A 24,461-nucleotide genomic window follows, 5' to 3' on the forward strand; every position below is an offset into this window, starting at 1 on the left:
CAAAAAAATGTCATGCTCTAATCAACACTAATAATTTTAAAACGAAAACAAATAAGTGTCAAATCAGTATCTTGAGACACAATGTGACGAAGTAGTTTAAATATGTAAAATCAGCTCATGCTCTGTTTTATTTATAAAGTCACGCTTGAGAAATGTCTGTGAACAGAATACGAGGAAAGAAGTGCTATTCGACTGTCCTGCTGTTTGTTTTTCCCAGAGTGAACATGATGAGAATATGATCCAGCAGGCCAGAGATGACACTGACGTGCCAGAAGAACTGATCAAGATGGTGGATGGAGAGGTGCCTCAGGAGGAGGAAAAGGAGTCCATCATGGGTCAGATACAAAAACCTTCAGAACATGGAAGTGGGGCAGCTCAAATAAAAGACTCCGGCCGCATTTGTGGAGATGAAATCCAAGGCTGAGGTTAGAAGTGCACTGTTATGTAATGTGAAGATGAAGTCAAAGTCATCTAGTTGCCTAACATCTTGGCGACACGCATTTGTTTATGCGGTGAAATAGGGGTGGGCGATATCTCGATATTTAAAATATATCGAGATATTTTTTAAACACGATATGGATTTTGACATATCGTATATATCGATATATTGTTTATATTCTGATTCCGCCACTTTGCTTGTTTGCCTTCCCTGTGCTGTGCTCGCCCCCGCTCGCTCGCCCCCCGCCTCCTTGCTTTTGTCCCTTCTCACCTCGCGTGTAGAGAACTAGTCAAAAAAAAAAGACAACTGGCTCCATTATATGGAGATACTTCAGTTTTAAGGCGTAGGGCGAACGGCAGGCAGATGTCTACTGTAGGGCCTAATGAAACGCGGACGGAATCGCGGAATCCAGTCATAAAAATGGAATTTACAGTTTAACGCGGAATGTCACGGAATTGGTCAAATTTTAAATGAATTAATCAAAAGTCGGTCATGCACTTACATCAAATCGCGAAATGGACTAATATCTGCAAATATTAACCCGGAAAAGTCTATTTAAATATGAATCCTGCATGTTCTGCGTGTCTGTGTCAACGAATGGAGCAGAAGCGCGTCTTCATTCATTAAACACGGAAGCTCGCATAACGCTCGCGCTGATTTCATTGTCTTTCCTCTCTCTAAATAAAGACGTGAACACATGAGGAACATCTCCAGAACTGCACTAGAGAGTCACTTCATGAGCATCTGACCGTTTGATTTGAGTAAGACTAGCTCATATCACATCATAGACTGTGGTATCACATACACAGAACTGTAAAGGTAAACCCGTCAAAATAAAAGTATTTGACAGAAATCTATTACTATTGTACAGCAGAATGTAGATAGCCCACTACTACTACTATTAAAATGAAACGAACATAATTTTATAAGGAATAATCACACAACATTTCTCCCATGTTTTATTTTTAATAGTAAATCCCCTTTGTTTACCAAAAAATAAAGTTTGCTTAATTTTAAATAATTAAAAGATAAATTAAATGAATGTTTTATGCCTTCATGTGATAATCAGAAAAATGTAAATACACAGAATTTCTGAAGGGAAAAAAAACATTTCACATAAGGCTATTTTAAGAATTGTTTTTAACTAATTAAGTTGTTTTTATGCATTTAAATAATTGCACATGCTAAAACACAGAATTAGGTAACAATAAAACATATGGTGAAGAAAAAAATAAAATGTTTCATAGGCCCCTTAACATGTAATATTTGCCATATTTGTTTTTGCAGTAGTTTTTTGGGGGTTATTTTTCCTGTAAAGATATCGAGATATATATCGTATATCGAGATATAGCAAAATATATCGAGATATATTTTTTGCTCCATATCGCCCAGCCCTACGGTGAAACTATTAAGTTACCATTTACTGAGAAATATTGATCACACGAGATGTTCAGAAATTTATTTTCATTGGATTTCTAGTTATTCTTTTTAATCAATTACTTGTTTTTAAGTGGTTTCTTGTTTCTTTCTTTCTTCCTTTCTTTTTTATGAAATTGTAACTGACCTTCTCACATTGAGTAACCTTTAATTTCAAAGCCAGAGTTATGAACAATATCTACATGTTAAAAGATAATCATGACATTTGATTCATGCACTTTTTGTTTAAAAATAAAGACAATTTTTCTAAATAGGTTTAAAATCTATATGAAGAAAGAGATGTTTTGAGATGTAAAAAGGTGACAGGATTTTTTACATAAAATATTTTAAATTACTATATACTTACAGTAACATTGCTACAGTATTTTCTTTATGCTAAAATATTTTGGAGGTGTTGTAATAAGTTAGTAACATGAAAATAAAGACTGAAAACTGATAGAGATGAGACAATCACTTGGGATGATACATTTTTGCATTACAATCACTGATAGCCATGTGGGCAGAACACGTCATATAACGCTGTTCAAATCCCAACTCTTTCCCAATCCCGGCACCCATCAGCTCTGATCTGTTAAAAAACCTTTAATATATTAACTCCACAGTCTTTAAAGGACTTTTCATTTATTCATTCTAAGGCCATCCCAGATGTATATGACTTTCTTTTGACAACTTTTAAGACCTTTTGACAAAGCCGATGCTTCAAATGCAAACTTTGGTGATCCCATACACTTCCATTGTATTGACTCATGGAGATGTTCATTCAATGGAAGTCAGTCATAAACATCTGGGATGGCTAAATGATAGAGAATTGTATTTTTTTTATGTGTGGAGTATCCCTTAAATTATTGGTTTACCACTGTGTACTCACTCAGGGATGGTTATAGAGTTGCAAACTATTCATGAACTCATTCTGCATGTCGTCAATGTCATCAGTGGTCTCAATGGGAATACTTGGTGGGTTCAGGTAGGGCAAGCATGGTATATTCTCATATTGATGTGTATGGTCAACGTACAATCGAAAGTCCCCATAGCCCCCTACAGCTCCGTGGAGGGGCTCGCAGACGTTGAGGTAGGGGTTGTTGTGCTGCTGGGGGAAGCATGGGCCCTGGCTGTGGAAGCATGGGCCCTGGCTGTGGAAGCGGCGGTCAGATGCAGGGCTGTGGCTGGGGCTGGTCGAGGGGCTGTGCGGCATGGGACACGTCAGCTGACAGCTGTTCTTCCTGGTGGGACGGTTAAGATCCAGTTTGGCAGTGAGGGGCTTTCCGACGTTTACATCCATGTTCCACTGGACCAGGTCGTCTAGGGAGTTAAACAGGACTTGTAGGCAGACAGTGAAGGCTAGTTCCTCCTGTAAATCAGGAAGAAAGGTATTAGAAGGAAAAATAGGTATCAAGGTAATTATATGTGTATTGTAAATCAGATCTAGATCCAGCTAAAGACATCTTGTCAGTCAGTCTTGAGCTGTACCTTGAGTTTCTGCAGTGAGCTGAGTCTGGTGTAGAGGCAGTGCTGAGGAAGACTCCCTGAAAGTAGGAAGCTTCCTGTTTCCTCCAGAGTTTCTTTGTTCATCAGCTTAGGGTCCACATCCAGGTCCTTCAAAGTCAGGTAATAGGAAAAACATTATTTATCGCAAACATATGTTAAGAAACACGTTTCTCGTTTACATACCTTACTACTTATTTTTTGAAACATTAGTTTATATTGTCTAGCTAAATAATTACACTGATTAGTATTTTACATTGACTTCTGCAGATATACACTACCGTTTTTTGAAAAAAGTCTCTTATGGTCTCCAAGGCTGCATTTATTTGCAAAAAATATACAGTAAAAACTGTATTATAAATATTATTAGAATTTACAATAACTTATGTATTTTTAACACATTTGTTTTTATTGCTTTTGTTCAATTTAATGTGTCCTTGGAGAATAAAGTTTTTTAATGGTATAGTAATTGAGAATAATTGCAGTTTCTTTCTCCACAATAAAAACAAAGACCACTTACCAAAGGGAGGTTAGTTATGTGTGCCTGACAAGACAGCATCTCTTCTGGCTTTTTCACAATGCTGGTGTAGATGACCAGCACATTGGAAAACTCTGCAGCAAAGTCCATTTTTATCTGAACTCCACATTCAAAGTCCAGAATTTTACTCTGCGGCAGTTCTGGGTTAAAACACAAATGCAAAAGTTTGACAAATTATGAGAAAAACTACATTTACAGTACTACAGTATTTCACTCATCAAAAACTATCATCTGTTAATATCACCAGATGTGATGATAGTACTCATCTCATGTTATGACCATATGAGATGAAATTAAAATATTTGATCAAGGTTTTTAAAAAAAAAAAAATTTATTGTCAACTGATGGAAAAGAGGAAAAATATGCGTCATGATAATAAATAAATGATTTTAATTTAAACACTGTTGATGAAAATACAGTGAGGAAGAAATAACTAATATATATATGGTTGTTATGAATACTTAATTTAATGTTTTAAAACGGAATATATAATATTAAATAATTTACAGAATGAGATATATTATGAAATCATACTTTAGAAATACACTCACTGGCCACTTTATTAGGTACACCTTGCTAGTACCGGGTTGGACCGCCTTTTGTCTTCAGAACTGCCTTAATTTTTCATGGCATAGATTCAACAAGGTGTTGGAAACATTCCTCAGAGATTTTGGTTCATTTTGACATGATAGCATCACACAGTTGCTGCAGATATGTCGGCTGCACATCCATGATGTGTATCTCCCGTTCCACCACATCCCAAAGCTGCTCTATCAGATTGAGATCTGGTGACTGTGGAGGCCATTTGAGTAAAATGAACTCATTTTCATTTTCAATGAAACCAGTCTGAGTTGATCTGAGCTTTGTGACATGGTGCATTATCCTGCTGGAAGTAGTCATCAGAAGATGGGTAAACTGTAGTCCTAAAGGGATGGACATGATCAGAAACAATACTCAGGTAGGCTGTGGTGTTTAAACAAAGTGTGCCATGAAAACATCCCCCACACCATTACACCACCACCAGCAGCCTGAACCGTTGAGACAAGGCAGGATGAATGCATGCTTTCATGTTATTTTCGCCAAATTCTGACCCTACCATCTGAATGTCGCAGCAGAAATTGAGACTTATCAGACCAGGCAATGTTTTTCCAAACTCCTATTGTCCAATTGCAAATATGAGCCTGTGCAAACTGTAGCCTCCGTCTCCTGTTCTTAGCTGACAGGAGCAGCACCCGGTGTGGTCTTCTGCTGCTGTAGCCCATCTGCTTCAGGGTTCAACGTGTTGTGTGTTCAGAGATGGTATTCTGCAGACCTTGGTTGTACCGAGTGGTGATTTGAGTTACTGTTGCCTTTCTATCATCTCTAACCAGTCGGCCCATTCTCCTCTGACCTCTGACATCAACAAGGCATTTTCGTCCACACAGCTGTGGCACACTGGATATTTTATATTTTTCAGACCGTTCTCTGTAAACCCTAGAGATGGTTGTGCGTGAAAATCCCAGTAGATCAGCAGTTTTTGAAATACTCAGACCAGTCCGTCTGGCCCCAACAACATTCCCCGTTCAAAGTCACTTAAATCCCCTTTCTCCCCCATTCTGATGCTCAGTTTGAACTTCAGCAAGCATCTTCACCACATCTAGATCCCTAAATGCATTCAGTTGCTCCCATGTGATTGGCTGATTAGAAATTTGTGTTACCAAGAAATTGAATAGGTATACCTAAAAAATTGGCCGGTGAGTGTATATTATAATATTTTCATTAGTAGTAATCACGAAAATTTAGATTTTTATTAACAGAACTTTTTTGTATAGATTTCATTTTGCCAAAAAATTTGAACCTGTTTTATATGGTTATTCAAAGGAGTTGCAGAATATTTTGAAGTAGCTGACATTACCATTAGCTTTAGCCCAGAGCAGATTATGTGCCTCGGCGGCATCGGAGTAGTCCCCGGGGCGGATGGCATCGGTGAGGGACCGTCTCTCTGACAGGCTGCTGCGGATCTCTAGAGCCTGCTTACCCTTTGTGGGGTCAAACTGACCCATATCTACAAACAATCAGAACATTAGATTGATTGTCAAGACATGCAACCAAACATGAGTAGATTAAATATAATTTTATTTATTTTAATATTTTAAATGAACCTTTGAAGCAGTAAAGTACAAAATAAGTAAGAACTGAAAGTAGCAGTACACGATTAAAATCAGTTAATCATTTGTTTGGGCTTAATGGACCTGCGTTTAACTAATAAACGCCGTAATACTTCATTTAACTTTACCATACTCCCTCCGGTTGCCTCACCTTCAGCCACTCTGTCTAGCAAAACAGTTATCTTCTCATCCTCTAGGAGGCGCTCCTTCAGGAATTTTATAAAGACTCCATTGGTGAATCCACTTGAGCTCAGTTCAAAAGCCTCAGCATCTTGGCAACTTCAGAAACATAATACATCTCAACATAACTGGTCAGATAGTAAACAAAATGTACTTCAGCATGTTATTTCTGGATGAAAAAGAAAGACCCTCAGTAACTCACGTGGCATATCCAAACACAATATTGGCTGTAACTTGGAGCACAACATTTGGCGTGGCATCGTCATGTAAATTTCTTAAGCAATAAATTAATGTTAAAACGATGACAACCAATGCATGAATTACCAATATGAAAATGATATGGAACCACAAAATACACACCTTTTCCTGCACATGTCAAGAAGGAAGACATTGAGTCCAGTCTCCTTCTCCTGCATCAGCTTCAGAATGCTCTGAACGCAGAGACAGTTGCCTGAACGGTACGGATTTGGGGCATCAACAGGTACCATAAAGCTGTTCCCAAAGTTCTCATAACCATGTCCAGCATAATACAACAAACCTAAAGGGAGGAGCAATAGTCAAAGAGTCATTTCAATAAAAAAAATTTTTTTACCCACTCTCATGTAATTCCAAACCTGTATGACTTTCTTCTGTTGAACCCTAAATAATATATAGAAGATATTTTACAGAGTGTTATTGTCTGTTATTTTCCATACAATGAAAGTGAATAGTGAATCACACTTTCAACCTCCAAAAATGACTGAAAAAGTACCATAAAAGAAGCTCAGTTTGACATTTATCTCAAGTCATATGATAGCTTTGCATGAAGCATTAACCAAACATTCACCAAAACCAAAAGTTTTCTCTTGGCTGAAGATGTCCATTTCAACTTTGTGTACATATCGGGCATGTGACGGTATCAAATTTACGTATCACAATGAGTGCTGAAACATTTATCACAGAATACGGTGTTGCATTTAATTACAGAAAAAGGGCTGAAAAGATAAACAAACTTCAGTCTTATTCTATTAAAAGCAAGTTCAACAACTAAAAAAAAGAACTTGAACATTTGAAAACGTTTAAATAAAACATTGCATAATTAATATAGAGTAAACAAATGTTTCAAACTGACTGAAGCGCAAAAGAACACAACTATAAAGACCAGAAACCAACTGTAACCAGTATCAATATCTTTTCTGGGCTTGCATGTTTTAGTCCAGTTAAAAAAATGTGTAAACAAAACGATGAAAAATATATATTAAGTATTATAAATACGAAAAGCTGAACACATTTTTATGTAGCATACACACAATGCTCATTTGCATTCTAAAAATCTACACAATAAGAAGAATGATCTAAAATCAGATAATAAGGTGTATAGATTTATTCTGAGTATTTTAAAGTGCCTACAGTAATAACATTGTGCATGTTCATTATCGCAACATTAGCACATTTAGTGTATATATTCATATAATATGTGTTGTGCCAGCTTTGGCATGAAAGATGTCCAAAACATGTGATATTAGTTCACATGTGATATAATCACACAAAGTTTCAATATGTGAAAGCTTAAATGATATGGTACTTTAATGGTGCTTTTTGACCTTTTCAGAGCCATACAGCCCCTGGTCACTGTATACTTCTGTTATAGTGGACAAAAGGTTCTTGAATTAAAAAAAAAACAACACTGTCGACTGAGAGGTTCTTTGGAGAACTAATGATTTAACATATTGTAAGTTGGCTCAAACATTTATATACTTTCCAAAAATCATGTTAGGTTACTCTTTCAAGGTGAGAACAATGTTTATAGGAGACTACAGTATAGAAGTCACAGTACCATACACTCCCTTATGAAGCAGGGACAAGAACTCCTCCACAGCGTTCCTCATCTCTGACTCAGTTAGATCCAGCAGAGACACCACTTTAAAGTTGAGCTGCCGCAGCAGATTGGTGAGGTCGTACACGTCAACCATGGGTGCTTTCAGCTGCGGGTGGTTTCGATATGTGAGGTTACCAATCAGAAGAGCCACTTTGTCTGTAGCTAAAAGAAGAAAAACATTCAGTGTGAAAAATGAGACTCTCGTTTGTATTCAGGTTACGTTAGTTTATAGTAATTATTTGGTCAACTCACCATAAGGTTTCTCAAGACTGTATTCTGATGGGGAAAAAAGCATGATCATTCACTGTCTCAATAAAAGCCCAAACTGTTCAAGACTAAATGTGAAGGGAACACAACTTACCCCTTTCAATAATCAAAAAATCATCTATAAAAGAGAAATATATTAAGTTTTTAGATTATGTGTATTTAAAGGAACACAATTATGACAGTAATGAAGAGAAAAGAATGCTTATAGATCACAAGAGGAAACCATTTTTCAAGACCAAAAACCTATTTTTGAGGTATGATAACTAACCCCATCCTGCCACAATGGAACCCTGCCACAAAAACATTTTGTTCTCACACTGCATCCTTTACAACTGGAATGGGAATGTTCTCATTTTTAGGCAACAGTCATGCAGATCAGATATATCAAAGGGTCTTCCTCCATCTCAATCAATGAAGCAGGCAAGAGAAGAGAGTAAGTAAGTAGCTGAAGAACGTTTAAAGGTGCTCCGGGTTCAAAACAAGCTCATGTTATCAATTATCACAGAAAATCATGTTGACCTAAATGTATTCAAATTTTTTGTGGCAATCAAATGCATCCCATATATGCTTGTTTTAAACCTGGAACGTTCATTAGTTTTTACAGCATGCATTAATCAGGGTGAAAGTATGATTATTTAGTACGAAATGAAGTAGATTCAGGTTCCACAAAGGTCAAAAGTCTGTAGATGTTAGAAGGTGCCACTACATCTTAGATAATACCTTCAGAGCACTCCATTGCTCCTGAAATTTCATGAGATATTCTTGGCTCTTTCATTTCAGAATGGCAAGGATTTTCTTGAGGAAGAATAAAAGGTTGGACCACAAAATGAGTAAATACAGATTAAAAAAAATGCAGTCTTTGGTAAATTGACCATTAACATTATACAGGCAGTCCACTAGAATTAAATTACATTGCCATACAAATTGTCTCTGCATTGGAGTTGTAGAGGGAATATTTGACATTGCAAAGACCATTTCTATGCATCTGAACTATACTGACCTGCAGTTTTGAATGTTAGATTTATACCGTAAAAACTAAAAGCTAGAATACACTAACCAACTTTTGCACAGATTTGCAGTAAGAATGCAGTCAGCACTAGTTTCCAAAAGTAGCAGCCAGTATACACATATTGGGAACTATATACAAACATGCTTTCATACAACTGGAAAATATCAGACATGTTTGATATTTTAAGTCAACTTTAGAGCACATATTTTTTTCATTTGTCATGTGTCTTCAAGCAAAGAGGAACATGTTTCAGCATTTCCGAAAAACTTAAATATCTGGTAGTGTGTGATGCAAAGTTGATTGGTGAATGATGACCAGTTTTTCTCTGTAACCATTTGCAAAGTCGACAAGCGTATGACATGTTTTAAACTCTTCAAAATCGTGTAACGTATTCCAGCCTTAAAACGAAAATTATAAATTCAAATTAAATTAAATTAATTCATTTAGCAGACGCTTTTATCCAAAGCGACTTACAGTGTACTCAGGCTATCAGTTTTTTACCAATCATGTGTACCCGGGGGAATCGAACCCCTAACCTTGCGCTTCGTAGCCCAATGCGAATACCAATTGAGCTACAGGAACACTTATAAAAAAAAATTCTGTGATCGTTTACTCCCCCTCAAGTTGTTCCAAACCTGTATGAGTTTCTTTCTTCTGCTGTACGCAAAAGAAGATTTTGACCAAACAGTTGCTGGTCCTCACTGACTTCCAAAGTACGGAGAAAATAAAAAAAAAACTATGCAAGTGAATGGGGACCAACAACTAACTTGAGGGTGGGTAAATGATGACAGAATTCAAATGTTTGGGTGAGCTGTGCCTTTAACTCACTACTCTTCAGATCTAACCAAAGAATAAATATAAAACAAAAGACATGATGCATACCTAGAACAACAACATCCACTTCATTGCTCCATGTTCGTTCATTACTGCAGAAGATCTCACAGCGATATCTTCCCTGGTGCTCTGGCAACAAATTCTTGACCTAAATTTAAACAAAAATAATAATAATTAAATCACGCTCACTACATTGTACAATTTTGGTCTTTTTCAGTCGTAATTTCATGTTAAATTCACTGTATTACTTAGTTCTTTGGAATTATTTGTGAAACTTGCTAGCATTTTCTGTGTTGTTTCTTTTACAGTGTAGGATATTTTTTTTTAAATCTACTTCATCCAAGCGGTCTCAGAAAATCTAATCAAAGTGAACAATAGTGTATTTATCCAAATATTTGGCATCTGTTGGTCCTCTTACAGTGTACTTCCTCTTAGTGGCTTTTTTGATCGGCACTCCGTTTCTGTACCATTGATATTGTGGTAGGGGTCTTCCAATAGCTCCACACTCCAGATAGAGTAAATCTCCCACCAGCAGCCTTTGGGCTTGAGGCTGGATCAGCACCCTCGGCCTGCCCTCTGAAGCCAGAGACACTAATCCTGAAGAAAAAGCATCAAGTTTAATATCAGTGCTAATCAAGACAATTCAACCAAATTTCTTATTTATCTCTGCTGATCAGAAATGACTTACCATATCTTGGTGGAACATCGAGGACATCTACTTGGGCCCAGTGACTGAACTCATACGCGTTTCCACAGTTCACTCGACAGATGTAAAACCCTGCATCTTTGAGCCGGACTGGACTGAACACCAGGTCTGGGGAGGAGCTGTTATGTACCTGAAGGGTTACCTTAGTTATGTTATTCATGTGAATGGCTGAAAGTTAGTTCTGTTGCTTGCTTGCAATATTATACATCTACACACCTCTTCCGTTTTCTTAAACCACTTGAATTGCACATGTGAAGCACCAACCGCATAACAACTGAGACGAAGGTTGTGTCCAGCAATGACAGCCACCGACTGCGGCTGGACGATGATTTGAATTCCTGTGAGATCAATTCAGAAAACAGCAACTGAAACTGACCCATGAATGCAAATGAGTCACTTTAGACTATATCTGCACATAATCTATGCCAGAAATTTCAGCAGAATTTGAATGTGCGTCATTGGAAGTTGCGTATTACAGTAATGCTTTCATTTACAAAAAAAAAGAGTGTAAGTAAAGGAGCATGAATATTTACTGTTGTTATACTAGCAGGCAAAAAAAATCAGCAATCAGGAATTTATGTGAAAAAAAAAAAATTACATGCAGATTTCGCAAAAATGTAAAAAATTGGTCACACAAATTCGTCACACTGACTAGCAGAAAGCAGCATGGTTGTAAAGAGACTTTTGTGTGAGCTGTCCACATTAATATTTTAATATTAATAACCACATATTATCATATTAACACATTTTAGCGTTTTTAAATCCATTACACAGAATTCATATTTTCTTTGACAATTTTTGCAGGAAAAACTGCATTGCATTTTGCATTGGGCCTAAGAGAAATATCACTTCTTCAAGCCTGTGTCACAGTCATGTTTCAATTACACTTTCACATTTGTAAATAAATATTTAGTACAGACTCAAGAGCATATACAAAACAAACAACATTTGATAATGTGATGCACTATAGAAACATACACTCTTTCTGTACCACATTTCCACAGAGGCTGTTGTACCTGGAGATTTCAGACACTGCAGGGCATCCGTATGACCCATGATCTGTAGAAACTCCACCAGTTCACCCACCATACATCCCTGATCTCCAATGAGTTTGAGCAGACTGCGGGAAGGACTTCCGTCCGCCTCCAAAGCCTTCAGGGAACACATGTCCATATCATCCAGACTGTGCATGTGAGTGGAAGGAGACAGTAAGAAAAAGACTTTGAGTTTATTAGTATATTACATTAAAAGGAAGAGAGAAAAAGTCATTACCTCACTTTGAATCGCTTCTCACTTTTCACAATCTCCCCCAGTTTTCGCCATCCCTTATTGTTGGCCTTGTCAAGGGACTCACAGAGCCTCTTCAATACAGACTCTTTCAAGAAGTTTATGTTCAAAGAGTCATTCAAATCCGACATGATTGAGGAAAACGGTTGATGCACAGCTGTGATTGGTTGAGCTCAGATTGAAATGTTCAGCAAAGCACCTGCAAAATGGGACATTGAAGCAGCAGTCCAATCAGTGTCCTGAGGTGTCACATTAAAATAGAAATAATAATACAAAATATGGAACTTTTAAAAAATTCAGTGAATGCCACAATGACTGAAAATAACAGCAAAACTGCTAAAATTGTATGACAGTCCCCCCTCAAAACAAACAAACAAACAAACAAACAACAACAGAAAAACATGGTTGCTCCTGCTAAAGTTTTAAAAGGGTCAGGTAAATGAAAATAGCTCCTTAATTGTCATGATTTACTCACTTTCATGCTCAATTAATGAGAAGACAGAATGAAAGCACAAGTCATGAATATCTTCTTTCACTTTTTCATTTGCAATTGAAGACTCAGAACGTCATTCTTCCTAATGTGTTATTTTATGTTCCACAGAAGAAAGTCAATCAGTTTTGAAACAATAAGAAGATAAGCAAATGAAGGAAGCATGATCAGTTTTGTTGAACTACCTTCAAGACACTTTCACTTTTTTACAGTTTTTGTCAGCCACCGAATAAGTTATGTGTTATACTTTATGTGCTGAATGAAAACGCCATTCTTTCCCGCTTTTTATTTTCGAATGCAGTTACATATCTGTTCTAAATTCAAAATGTAAACATACAAACAAGAAATTAAAAACAGGTCAGAATTCAACACAAACAAAAAGGCAACATCAGGTAGAGTGTAAACATCGAGCGCACATACCGCAGACGGATCAGATGTTGACACGTATCCCATTATTAAGCAATACAGAAATTCTTCGCTGCACTGACTGATGTGGGGAAATCCAACTTTCAAAACATACGTGTGTGTGTTCATTACTTCCTGATGTCTAACAAAGAGGAAGGCGTTCATCTCTCTCCTGACTGAGCAGCTCATCGAGTTCTTAAACGGAAGTACAGTAGCCTATGTTCTTGTAGTCAAATCAGATGTTGAGAAAAGTCATGCTTTTCAATGATTATTTCCCACGAAGATGAATCTGTCACCATGAAACCGTTCTGAGCTCTTGTCAACCTTTTTTTTTTCTTTCTTTTTTTCTTAATTCCAAGGTACCCCCACCGCCCACATTATGAAAATTACTTTTTTAGTTTTTCTTGAATCACTGAATAGGGTAGGGAGGATAAGGAATTTATTTGTTTTTTTACTCAGAATATCATTCTAAAATGCCTATGGAATTTTAATGGTTTTCTTGTCACATTTAAATAGATCCTTAAATATAAAAATGATATAGGCTAAATAAATAAATATATATATTTTCCTTAGGGTTTTCAAGAAAGTGCGAATGCTGATTCTTTAACCATTTAGTTAAAGATATTTGCATATTTGCAACAGTATCACACTATCTAGCTATTTGTCTGTTTATAGGCCTGTCTTTTGGTCTTTTTTTCTCTATATGATTGTAGGCTATAGCGCTGTATATCTACAAACGTCTAAAAAGCCCCATTTCCGAAACGGAGCATCCTTTGTTCGTCGTTCTTCAGACATCAAACTATTTTTAAACTTCCAAACAAGGCGTTATTAGACGAACATCAAAGTGTTATATTGACGAACTTTGCTCGTGCCACTGGCAGGTATGCTGGCAGGTGTGTGTGTGTGATGGCAGGTGTGTGTGTGATGTCATCGCCTGTATGCCACTCCTCGAGACTCTCCTGCAGTTTTAGAGCTGTTTGTGTGCAGCTGGAGACTCAGAAGGACTGCGGTGTCAGCAGGGTGACTTTGTATTTGGCTTTTCCCACTCTCATAGTGCGCGATTTTTGTGGGACGGAGCTTAGGAAAGACTGTGGTCCGTCCAAAAGTCTGTCCAAAATGCATCGCGTGTGTGGAATATGGGAAAATCACAGGTGTAGATGTGTGTGTAATTTCGAATTGGGAAACTGATCCAGGTGAGTCTCCGTCAATATATGTTTTTTTTTTTTATTGCGGAACATACCTAATTGCGGTAAGCTATATCGAATTTCACTATATTTGTAATCCTTTAATATATCTTTTGGTCTTTGCAAGTATGCAAATAAACTAACAGTAATCAGAATAGCCTCAAACACTAACCATGAAGAAGTGTTTCATTCAGTAGCCTATACTAGTTAAATTTTCATAAAATCATGTAAAAAACATTCATAGCTCTATAGACAAAGTTATCATCAATGATTATTATTATTAATGAAAACTAGCAGTATTGTTGCATGATTAACTAACAACTGATAAAAATAATCCAACCCAACTTAAAATACTAACAAATTCATTCAATAATAATGGAATCCCTCCAAAACATCTACATGTCTGTCACATTATAAGTGTTTATAGCGTGTATAATGAGTTGTATTTGTAGGGGTTATTGTAAAAGAACAATTCTTGACCTCACCACGGACCTCAATCATTTTCAAACTCTGGCTGTGGCCATGGACTATCTTCATCACATGACCTCTTATATCTGTATAGCAGTAGCCTATCTTTTTTTGGTTGCACTTTATTTTACAGTACGTGTACTAACATGTACTTATAGTGTACTTACAGTGTATTTATCTAAGAAAGTTCTGGTAATACAAGGTAACTACATGGGGTAGGGTTAGGTTTAGGGGTAGGTTCAGGGTTAGTATCTAGTTATTACATAGTTATTGTAATTACTATAATAAGTACATAGTATGTACATGAGGAACAGGACTGTAAAATAAAGTGCTACCCTTTTTTTACTTCAGCTTGGTTGACCTGGATCAGGGGCTATTCTAAGATGTTCGTTTTAGGGGGGCTCAGCCCCCAATGAGGGTCTAATAATAATAATAATAAATAATATAATATAAAATAAATAATATAAAAAGTGTTTGACTAATAGGGTAAGGTGGTATAATAAACTTATTGCAGTATTTCACTGTATTGCATAGAATAAGACGAATACAAGTCTTTCTGAATCCAGATCGCCCTACACCAACCCTACACCTAACCCTAGCCCTCTGAGGAAACTTTGTGCTATTTCAGATTTTCAATACACTCCATTCTGTGTTTTGAAAAGTTTTGAAAAGTGGAGACATGCTGTAATCTCCTGAAAAGTCACCTTCTCCTTATAATACCTATGTTATACCCTTTTCATTATACAAATCTGTGTCCTGATGTCACAAAAACGTGCACACACGTTTACTGTAGAAACACAACATTTTACTGTGTGCATTTTTAGCACAACCCTCGTTCTTTAGCTTATAGGCCCTGTAAACATATTATTTGCCACATGCACTGTAATGAATATGTTTTATATTAAAAGTAAAAATTTCAAATAAAAATGGCAGCATGATCGTTTTATAAAGTGTTTATATGTTAAGGGCTTCATTTTCGCTGGAGGAAATGACTGAGGTGTGATGAGGGGTGAATGCAGCAAAAACTTTACAGTAGGCCTAAATGGGAAACCAATTGCGCCCCCATGATATTTTGTGAACTGCATTTATGACAAAGAACTGCATGCCCCCCCCCCCCCAAAAAAAAATGGCCTAGTGACGGCCATGGGTTGACTGTCTGACTACTTCTTGATCACTTGATCGTAAATGACCGGCCTACAAAACATTTCTTATGAATTTGTGATTACTACCAAATAATGGATTGAACTTTTTAGCAACCTTTTCCTTCAGTTAGCACAGGTTTTGCATTTCTTTTTGGAACTGATTGATCATATGCCTCATTGATCTGAGCTCATACACCTCAGTTTTTGAGTAAATATCCACAATTAATGCATTTAGCCATTTAAAAAAGGAGGTGAATAAGCTCAGATCAATGAGGCCAGTCAGTTTCAGTGTGAACACTTTCAGTGTGAACTGAAAGAAAACAAGTTGACAAAAAGGTTGAATTCAAGATCATATATCATAATAAGAGATTCACCAGCAGTTTTTAAAAGACCATTCCTGGTCAATTTTTATTTTCACACTGATCACTTTATATTATTTGATATTAAGAATGTGTAGGAATGTATATTTTGTAAAATACATACAAATTATTTTTTGATAGTCATATTGTCAAACTTGCTGCTGCTAAGATGTAAATAAATATTTGAAGTTGTCTGGCACTGAAATAGAAAGTTAAAGTCAAATGTTTTGAGGTCATTTAAACCTGGACTTTAATCCACTTCCTTCTATAATGTGGTCAAATAAAGAACTGCACTGACCACTGAAAATAACTTGTTCCATTTGGGTAAATCTCATTCTTGGCTACTTATGAATTTGCAAATAAATCTGATGGCAAGTAAATGAGTAAATATAAAATGAAGAATATAGATGCAATTCAAAGACTGAACCAAAGTGTTTCTACAATGATCCAAAAACATAAATCACATTTATTGCCCTTTCAAACTGTGTCTCTCATTGGAACTCATCCAAGGCAGTAACTTTCCATGAAGTCACCTCTCTGCACCTGCGTTTGCAGTGTCTGATTCTTTTCAACATGGCTGTCAGAAATAACCATTGATCAGTTCTGAGACAGAAAATCTGTACCAATACACCACTGTGTAGTTACTTCACTGATCACGATAAGAAAAGATTAATGTAATCAGATAAAATCATCTTGGCACAGAGTTAGCTCAATGCAAAAGTGCATACAATTTTGTGCACATGATGACCTTTTAGCTGTTGTGATGAGTGAAGGTGTTTACACATGCTGAGTGGTTGTTTTGATGATTCAAGTAGAAACAAGCTCTACAGTTGGTATTTAACGTGGTGTGGACACTTCATTGACTTCATGGACATTTGTTTCTCATGCAGGAAAAATGTGGAGAGATGCAGAGCAGGCCCTGACTCTGATGTGGCTCCTCTCTTGGACCTCACACAGCGTGTGTAAGTGAGGGAAACAGTTAAAAATAAAATTCAAAGAACAAATTCACACAGTTATTGTTGTTTTCATCGATTTTTGTTGTTGTGTACTATTGGGTTTTAGCGATTTTCTATAATTTTATATATTTTTTTAGGCCTGTTGTTTGTATATAATCCATCAGCAAATAGGAGACAGATGTTTAAAGTCTATACTAAATTTAAAGGAAGTATAATTCAAAGAATTCTTCTTCATTTTAGTTTTCAGTATATGAAACACCCATAGACACTTTACCACACACAAAATAATAATATAATAATAATATAATATAATATAATAATAATTATTATTATTATTTGCAGCATTCAATAATAAGTCTGATAGTGTTTGAAATACCATATATTAATTTAGTCCTTATATTATAACATAGAATATGCTGTCATATATTCTTGAATTACATCATGTTTCCAGGTCATTCTCCTCCGGGGAGGCCCAGACTAACAAGATGTCGTTCACCTGAGAAAGAGACTTTCACTTGCTGGTGGGAGCCTGGATCAACAGGTGGACTGGCCACCAGCTACCAGCTTTATTACAGGAAAGAGAGGTGAGAGCTATCACTATTCAGCATTGTTCATCTTGCTGTCAAAAAAAGTATATTTCCATTTATTTTTTCCCTGTATCAGAATATGGGTAGTTGCCTCATTGTGTGCCTGTTATGACATAGTTTAACATATAAGTTATATTTTCCATGATTTTGTTTGTATCAGTAAAATAAACTGTTACTGAGGTAATGTAGCGTTTTGGTTCAGTTATTGAAAGAAGTCTCTTTTGCTCACCAAGCAAAAGTAAAAACTGTAATATTGTGTAATATCATTACAGTTGACTTTTTTCTTGTTTGATATGTTTTAGACATTTCATTTATATTATTTTATTTATTCCTGTGATGGCAAAGCTGAATTTTCAGCATCATTACTCCAGTCTTCAGTGTCACATGATCCTTCAGAAATCATTCTAATATGCTGATTTGGTGCTCAGGAAATATTCCTTAGCAATATTGGTTACTTGAAAGAACATTTGTTTGAAGCAGCCATTTTTGCATATTTGCTGAATACACTTATTAATTTCTTTCACAATGAAACTTTGCTATGATAGTTCTGTTCTATATAAATGAAGAAGTATCTTCAGTTTGTCTTATTCTCTTAATATTTGTTTAATTTGTACACCACACACACACACTTATTAATAAACACACTAAACCTAGTATAGTAAATGAGCTAATGTTTACACATTTGATAAGAAATCACAGGTTTGGGTTCATTTGTTGTCAAAAGATAAGTCAGCAAGTCATTCTTTTTAAACTTCAAACTATCAAAAACTTTTTCAGTTCTTTGGAAGTCTTTGAATGTCCGGATTATCATAAGGCGGGAAACAATTCCTGTTATTTTGATAAGCAACACACGTCTATTTGGATCATATACAACATCACAGTGGTGGCCTCCAATGCACTGGGAAAAGCCTATTCGGAATCTGTAGAAGTTGATGTTATGGATATCGGTGAGTGCATGTAATGTGTTTACAAAATATTGAAATGCATCCAGAAATGCTTTTGTTTTTATGTGCTTGCAATATACCCCTAGCGTATACCGACCATGCATGAATGGTTAATGATGTTTTACTACAGAGACCAATTTCAGTGTTGTTTTGACAACAGTCACAGTGCAGTGAGCCGCCTGCTAAATATAGCATGTATAAAGATTTCCTGTGGCTACATACGGGCACACACAGCAAAATCAGCTAAATCTTTACGGTGAAACATTTATTCTTTGAACTTTTTAACTTTCAGTTAGATCATCATACTAGAACACAAGATAGATAACAGTGCATGTGCAGTTACATTTACAGTTTAGTTACAGTTTCCCTTAAACCAGTTCAGCCAGAAATGTGTGCGCGCTGGGCTCTTCCATCTGTAACGGTGAGTTAAACAATGATGACTTTTAGAGCATCTGTGTGGAATGGAAAAGTACTAAATGGCACTAAACTGAAGCAGCTCTGGCTGACTAACTGAACAGAGTGAAGATGAACAGCTTTGTGTCTTTGCATAGCCTACTACGAAACTCAAGTCATGTATCGACTATCGAATATCCCACTGCAGATGATTGAATGCGCTGGCATGTGGCATTTTTATTTTATGCTTTATGACCATAAATACACTACTGTAAAAAAAAGGCTGGGGTCATTGTGATAAAAAATGTTAAGTTCATTCAGTTTATTTCCTTTTTTAGTACATCTATTGTTGTCACTGATTCTACTATTCTGATGTCTGTGCAGCTGATTGTCATTTAAGATGATTGATCTTGTTCCAAACAGTGCAGCCTCACCCTCTAGAGACTGTGAATGTGACTTTCGTGCAGACCACGAACAGCCCCTATTTCCTGGTGCAGTGGCAGCCTCCGCATGACGCAGACACACGTTCAGGGTGGGTAACAATCAAATATGAAGTTCGCCTAAAAATTGAGAACAGCGGAGACAAGGAGGACAGCAGCTGGGAGGTGAGATTCAAATCGTTTCAAGGTCATCAAGGTTCTTAAATGTTTTTAGGCTTTGTCATTTTTCTGCTTAAAATCAAAACAATTTAAGACCAGGGCTTTCAATTGGGACAGATATAATATTGAAACCATAAAGGTTTATATCAAAAGGTTTAATCAAAAAAATATGTATATTCCATATACTGTATTCATATAAATTTGCTTCTGTTTTAATGAGTGCTGTCAAATGATTAATCGTGATTAATCGCATCCAAAATAAAAGTTTTTGTTCACATAATATATATGTGTGTATTGTGTATATTTATGTATATATAAATACAAACACATGCATGTATATATTTAAGAAAAATGTTATATTTGTATATTATATATATTTATACACAGTACACACAGTATTACATAAACAAAAACTTTTATTTTGAATGTGATTAATCGCAATGACAGCACTTGTTTTAATTAATTATTATCAATTTATTATCAAAAAGAACATTTTTGTATCAGGAGTCAATTTTTTTTGCATTTAAGAGTTTTGTAATTATGATTTAAGACATAGTTTTGGTTCTTGTGTTTTTAGTCATATAGTGCTGGAGAACAATTGGAGTTTAGCATCTACAGTCCGCAGCCTGGAGCAAGTTACGTTGTGCAAGTGCGCTGTAAACTAGACCACGGCCTCTGGAGTGAATGGAGCCCCTCTGCATTCATCCAGGTTCCAGACAGTAAGATGATACCAGCACCAGTAACGCAATCTCTCACACCTCCAGCCATTGTGCTTCATTACTCAGCATTTTTAGTCTTAGATAACAGTGTCCAGGCTATTTCTATCAACCTAGGCCTTTAGATCTATTTGAACTTATTATACAGTACAGCACTAAAAGATGATGAAAATTGAAAGCGAAAATGTAAACAAGGCTTTGTGTTTCTCACATTTCAGATATGCCTGACACACAGAATGCCGTTATGATTATCGCCGTCACGCTAACTGTCATCATTTTCCTGTTGACTGCAGGAGCACTGACAGTCAAGATGAAACCGTAAGCATGATATCCCACTCAACTCATCACAATGACAAAGGGATTTACACTGATAACTGTACATAAAAAGACACGTTTTCCCAGATTTTCCTTCATACTACAGAATACAGAATTTATTTTTCAACATAATTTTCCTTCCTATTTATTAGCTGCTATATGTCGGTACCTAGAAGAATAACAAGTGCAAAACTTTACCGAAGGATAAAACAAGTTGCACTACAACCAGTGTGATTATAATTATGATAATAAAATAAAATGATGCCAACTTAAGTCTGTATTTCCTTATTCTTCTCTAGGATGAAGCATTTTTTACTGCCACCAGTTCCAGAACCGAAAATTTATGGCTTAGACACTCAGCTCCTGAAGGTACAGCAGACACTACCATAATCCATGCATTATATCATATCATATTTTATTAATTCATTTTCCTAAGGTGCAGTTTTGTTGTAGTGCAGATTAGTTTTACTATTCCTGTGAAACATAGAAGATGTTTTGAAGAATGTTGGTAACCAAACAGTTTTGGTTCCTATTCACTTTCATCGTATGGTCAAAAATATAATTAAGTGAACAGGGACCAATTGTTTGGTCATCAAAATTATATTTGTAAATCTTTTTTGTGTTTCACAGGAGTGAATGACGACAGAATTTTCCTTTTGGGGGGAACGATCGCTTTAAATGAGCCATTATTTTATTGTTTTGCTCTTAAACTTCAGTGTAAACAGCTGTGGGTTTGCTGTTAAATACATTAGAATTTTTCAGCTGTCCATTTCATCAATAACAGCTTCTTCACTAAATCTGCATTACATTGTGACACTTTCTGAGAACAATCTGTGTTGAAATGTTCTATCATGGTCACAAAAACAGGAGGGGATTATTTAAAACAATTTCTAACAGACAATGAACTGACCCCACAAAACTGCAGTTCCAACATACAAAAGTCATTTTACTTTTTATTTCACAGAGTGGGAAGTCTGAGGAGATCTTCAGTGCTCTGATCACTCCAGGATATCCTCAGATAGTCCAGAGTTCAGACCGTCAGGTGGAGTATCTTGTGGTCTCCAACTATGATGAGGAAATGGATTTTGATGGCAAAGCTCATCTTGAGGACCCAAAGGGAGAAAATCGTCCCACAGATACTGCACAAAAGGTCTCTCAGAACAGCATCAAGATCTCACTGAACAGCAGTCAGGTTCTAAATACAACACTGAGCAAAAATGACCACTCTGGGACCGTTTCCAATGAGCTAAGTGTCCTTGGAGAACCTCAACAACTACTTCACCTTAAGTGCAATGGCTCACCAGTAAAAGCCCAGGACCAAAACACTCAGATGAGCTCCAGTAGTAATTGTGAGCACGTCAGCATCAACACTGCTGGACTTACGGAGTACGTCGAGGTTGATGAAGACCAGAAACCTCTGGTCAGGGAGGACTACAGTATGGTCAGTGACATTATCAGTGATAACATCCTTGTACTACAAGACAGCATCCCTGTAGAGGGACACAAAGAGGTCAAATGTGACAAAACATCTGAACCTCTGGGATACTTGGAAACCCTGACAACATTTTCAAGTGAATCTTGACTGTTTTGTGACTTTGGGATTATTTTGTCTGGTTGTGTCCTGCTCAAACGGTCAATCACTATGTTAGTAGAGATTTGAGAAGTGTTCCTTCAGCGATCTGGGGTGCGTTTCCTGTACAGTGACATAACTTGCTGCTAAACTACCAGTGCTATTCATAACTTATTCCCATAACTGCTGACTGATTATTGGAACCACAATGATTCAACAATCTAGAACTGCCATTACTGTAATTACTTCTGCTCATGAATCGTTTCGGTCAAATTAATGTCAAATTATCGATAACAAATATGGCATCTGAGGATTATAATATCTTTGTCCATCACTGTATTTCTTCATTCGCGGTTCTCCTGATGTCTAGAGCACATTCACACTCTTCAAAAACTGTGCTTTCATTCTCTTGACAAACTAAAAGACATAGAATTAAATCTGTATATATATTTGTATATGTATTATATGTCAGCTTGCTTATTTTACTCAAGCGTATGATCTGTTGATCCACATGTCATTCTAACAAGAAACTCTGGTTGTTAAGGAGTTTCATCCACATGACTTTACGATGCCAGTTTTGTTCGGTGAAACTATGGTTTCTGGAAACTGCAAATTTGCAACCATAGTTGGCTTGCAATGTTTTTTGGGAAACACACTCCTGTTATGTTGTATGTGTCAGTCTGCAGAACTGCAGATCGAGCTTGCACAGGTTCTGTGGATAATTCAGGCTAAACAGCTGGAAGCTGAAGAAATGGGTTGAAAATTTGATTAAAAGGAAGCGTCATTCCGAACCATTACATATTGACCGACTGCTGTTAAAAAATACCCCACTAAAGAGCATTATAATAATTGTTAAACCTTTCAAATATTTCTCCAACCTACTACCTCAGTGCAAACATCCACAAAACATCCCACTATGAGTTTCTGCCACTTTCTCTAGGGACCTGGCAGTTTTCTCAGTGCTCGCTGCTCCTGATCTTTAAAAGTCGACTGTTGTTAAAAATTGTCATAGTTTAATGGAAACACTTTAAAATACTGGACGGCTCCTTTTGTATATTTATTCACAATGATACTGTGAATATAAAAAGTGTGAGATTTCTTTGATCAAACACAGCTAGAGATTTTACTGTGTATTTATTGAACTAGATCTAGTATTTGTAAGATGCTCTCAATCCATTTGATTGAATCTTTATTTATAACATTGATTTAATGTTAAAATAGTTATTGATATTCATACATTTTAGGACACATCTTTCTGATTTATAATTATCTGAGCTTGAGCACTCTTCAAAGACAAAAAACATAATTAAGACTGTCAAATAATAGATTAGATCTGCGCAAAAGGGTAGTCAGAGCATATCCAAACACAAGGGCAGTAAGCCCAAAACAGCCTGGCAGGGGGGCGTATTTATTATTTGTATTTTTTGACTTTATATAGAGTGCCTCAGAGAAGCTAGTTACAGCGGCAGACACAGACGGGTCAGCTGCTTTCATCGTGGAACATTTATGATCTGCAGTGCAGCAGTAAAGAGTTACTTTAAGTCAAACATTTACTTAACACTATAGAAGGACAAACATTTGGTTCAGCATGAAAGAACTATTGTGCAGCTTTTCTGTTTTGTATTTATATCATCCATTGTGGTAAAAATATGCATTTTGTTTGTGATGTAAAAATGCGATGCTTAACACTGCAAGAAATGTAATATGAAGTTATGTAAGAACTGTTAGCACAGTTGTGCATTGGTGTTTCTAGCCTGAGTTGCTTGTATTCTTTCACTGACAGTGGCATGTGTAATTCAGTTTTCTATCCACTGCTGGACAATGTCCTGAGAAAATCAAAGGCTAGGAATGATTTTATTTTTGACCATAACATTTCAATAAACAACAGTTTTGCCTTTTTTTTTTTTTTTTAATAAGTTGTCTTAAGGTAAAATAAAAAGTTATATAACAAAGACGTTTAACATAGATGGATAAAAGCAGCATTTTCAAAAAACTGGTTCAGCCAAGAAGTGGTGGTTTTATTCCAGATCAGGTAACATTATTTTCACATTCTCAGATAGCCTATAAGTATTTTTCCAGTTTTTTGGGGTGAGATTACCTGATAATTACATTTAAAGGGACAGTTCACCAAAAAAATGACAATTCTGTC

General features: G+C 36.3%; 2 protein-coding genes across 7 annotated transcripts; one reads left to right on the forward strand and one right to left on the reverse strand.

The window, feature by feature from the left end:
- The first annotated feature begins 105 nt into the window (after window positions 1-105).
- Window positions 106-24,210, forward strand: LOC113049654 (prolactin receptor-like). 3 transcript variants are annotated; one of them, XM_026212187.1, is made up of 9 exons: window positions 106-425; window positions 17,123-17,194; window positions 17,640-17,772; window positions 18,553-18,722; window positions 19,536-19,717; window positions 20,289-20,430; window positions 20,646-20,745; window positions 21,042-21,111; window positions 21,707-24,210. In XM_026212187.1, the coding sequence occupies exons 2-9, from the start codon at window positions 17,128-17,130 to the stop codon at window positions 22,322-22,324; spliced, it is 1,482 nt and encodes a 493-aa protein (XP_026067972.1). In that variant the 5' UTR covers window positions 106-425; window positions 17,123-17,127; the 3' UTR covers window positions 22,325-24,210. The 3 variants fall into 3 exon arrangements, with proteins under 3 accessions (XP_026067972.1, XP_026067971.1, XP_026067970.1); XM_026212186.1 differs by lacking the exon at window positions 106-425 and adding an exon at window positions 11,950-12,088; XM_026212185.1 differs by lacking the exon at window positions 106-425 and adding an exon at window positions 14,041-14,272.
- LOC113049652 (mucosa-associated lymphoid tissue lymphoma translocation protein 1-like) lies at window positions 1,884-13,439 on the reverse strand. 4 transcript variants are annotated; one of them, XM_026212176.1, is made up of 18 exons: window positions 13,095-13,439; window positions 12,170-12,383; window positions 11,914-12,080; window positions 11,114-11,235; window positions 10,880-11,027; window positions 10,610-10,788; window positions 10,240-10,339; window positions 9,069-9,143; window positions 8,443-8,466; window positions 8,334-8,357; window positions 8,040-8,243; window positions 6,584-6,761; window positions 6,426-6,497; window positions 6,195-6,322; window positions 5,791-5,940; window positions 3,879-4,036; window positions 3,344-3,469; window positions 2,745-3,224 (listed from the first exon to the last, which is right to left on the reverse strand). In XM_026212176.1, exons 2-18 carry the CDS (start codon window positions 12,313-12,315, stop codon window positions 2,745-2,747), a joined length of 2,481 nt encoding a protein of 826 aa, XP_026067961.1. In that variant the 5' UTR covers window positions 12,316-12,383; window positions 13,095-13,439. The 4 variants fall into 4 exon arrangements, with proteins under 4 accessions (XP_026067964.1, XP_026067962.1, XP_026067965.1 ...); XM_026212179.1 differs by lacking the exon at window positions 9,069-9,143 and having other exon boundaries at window positions 1,884-3,224; XM_026212177.1 differs by lacking the exon at window positions 13,095-13,439 and having other exon boundaries at window positions 1,884-3,224; window positions 12,170-12,315.
- Window positions 24,211-24,461: the final 251 nt, after the last annotated feature.

Source organism: Carassius auratus, chromosome 30 (genome assembly GCF_003368295.1).
Source record: "Carassius auratus strain Wakin chromosome 30, ASM336829v1, whole genome shotgun sequence".
Taxonomy (NCBI): domain Eukaryota; kingdom Metazoa; phylum Chordata; class Actinopteri; order Cypriniformes; family Cyprinidae; genus Carassius; species Carassius auratus.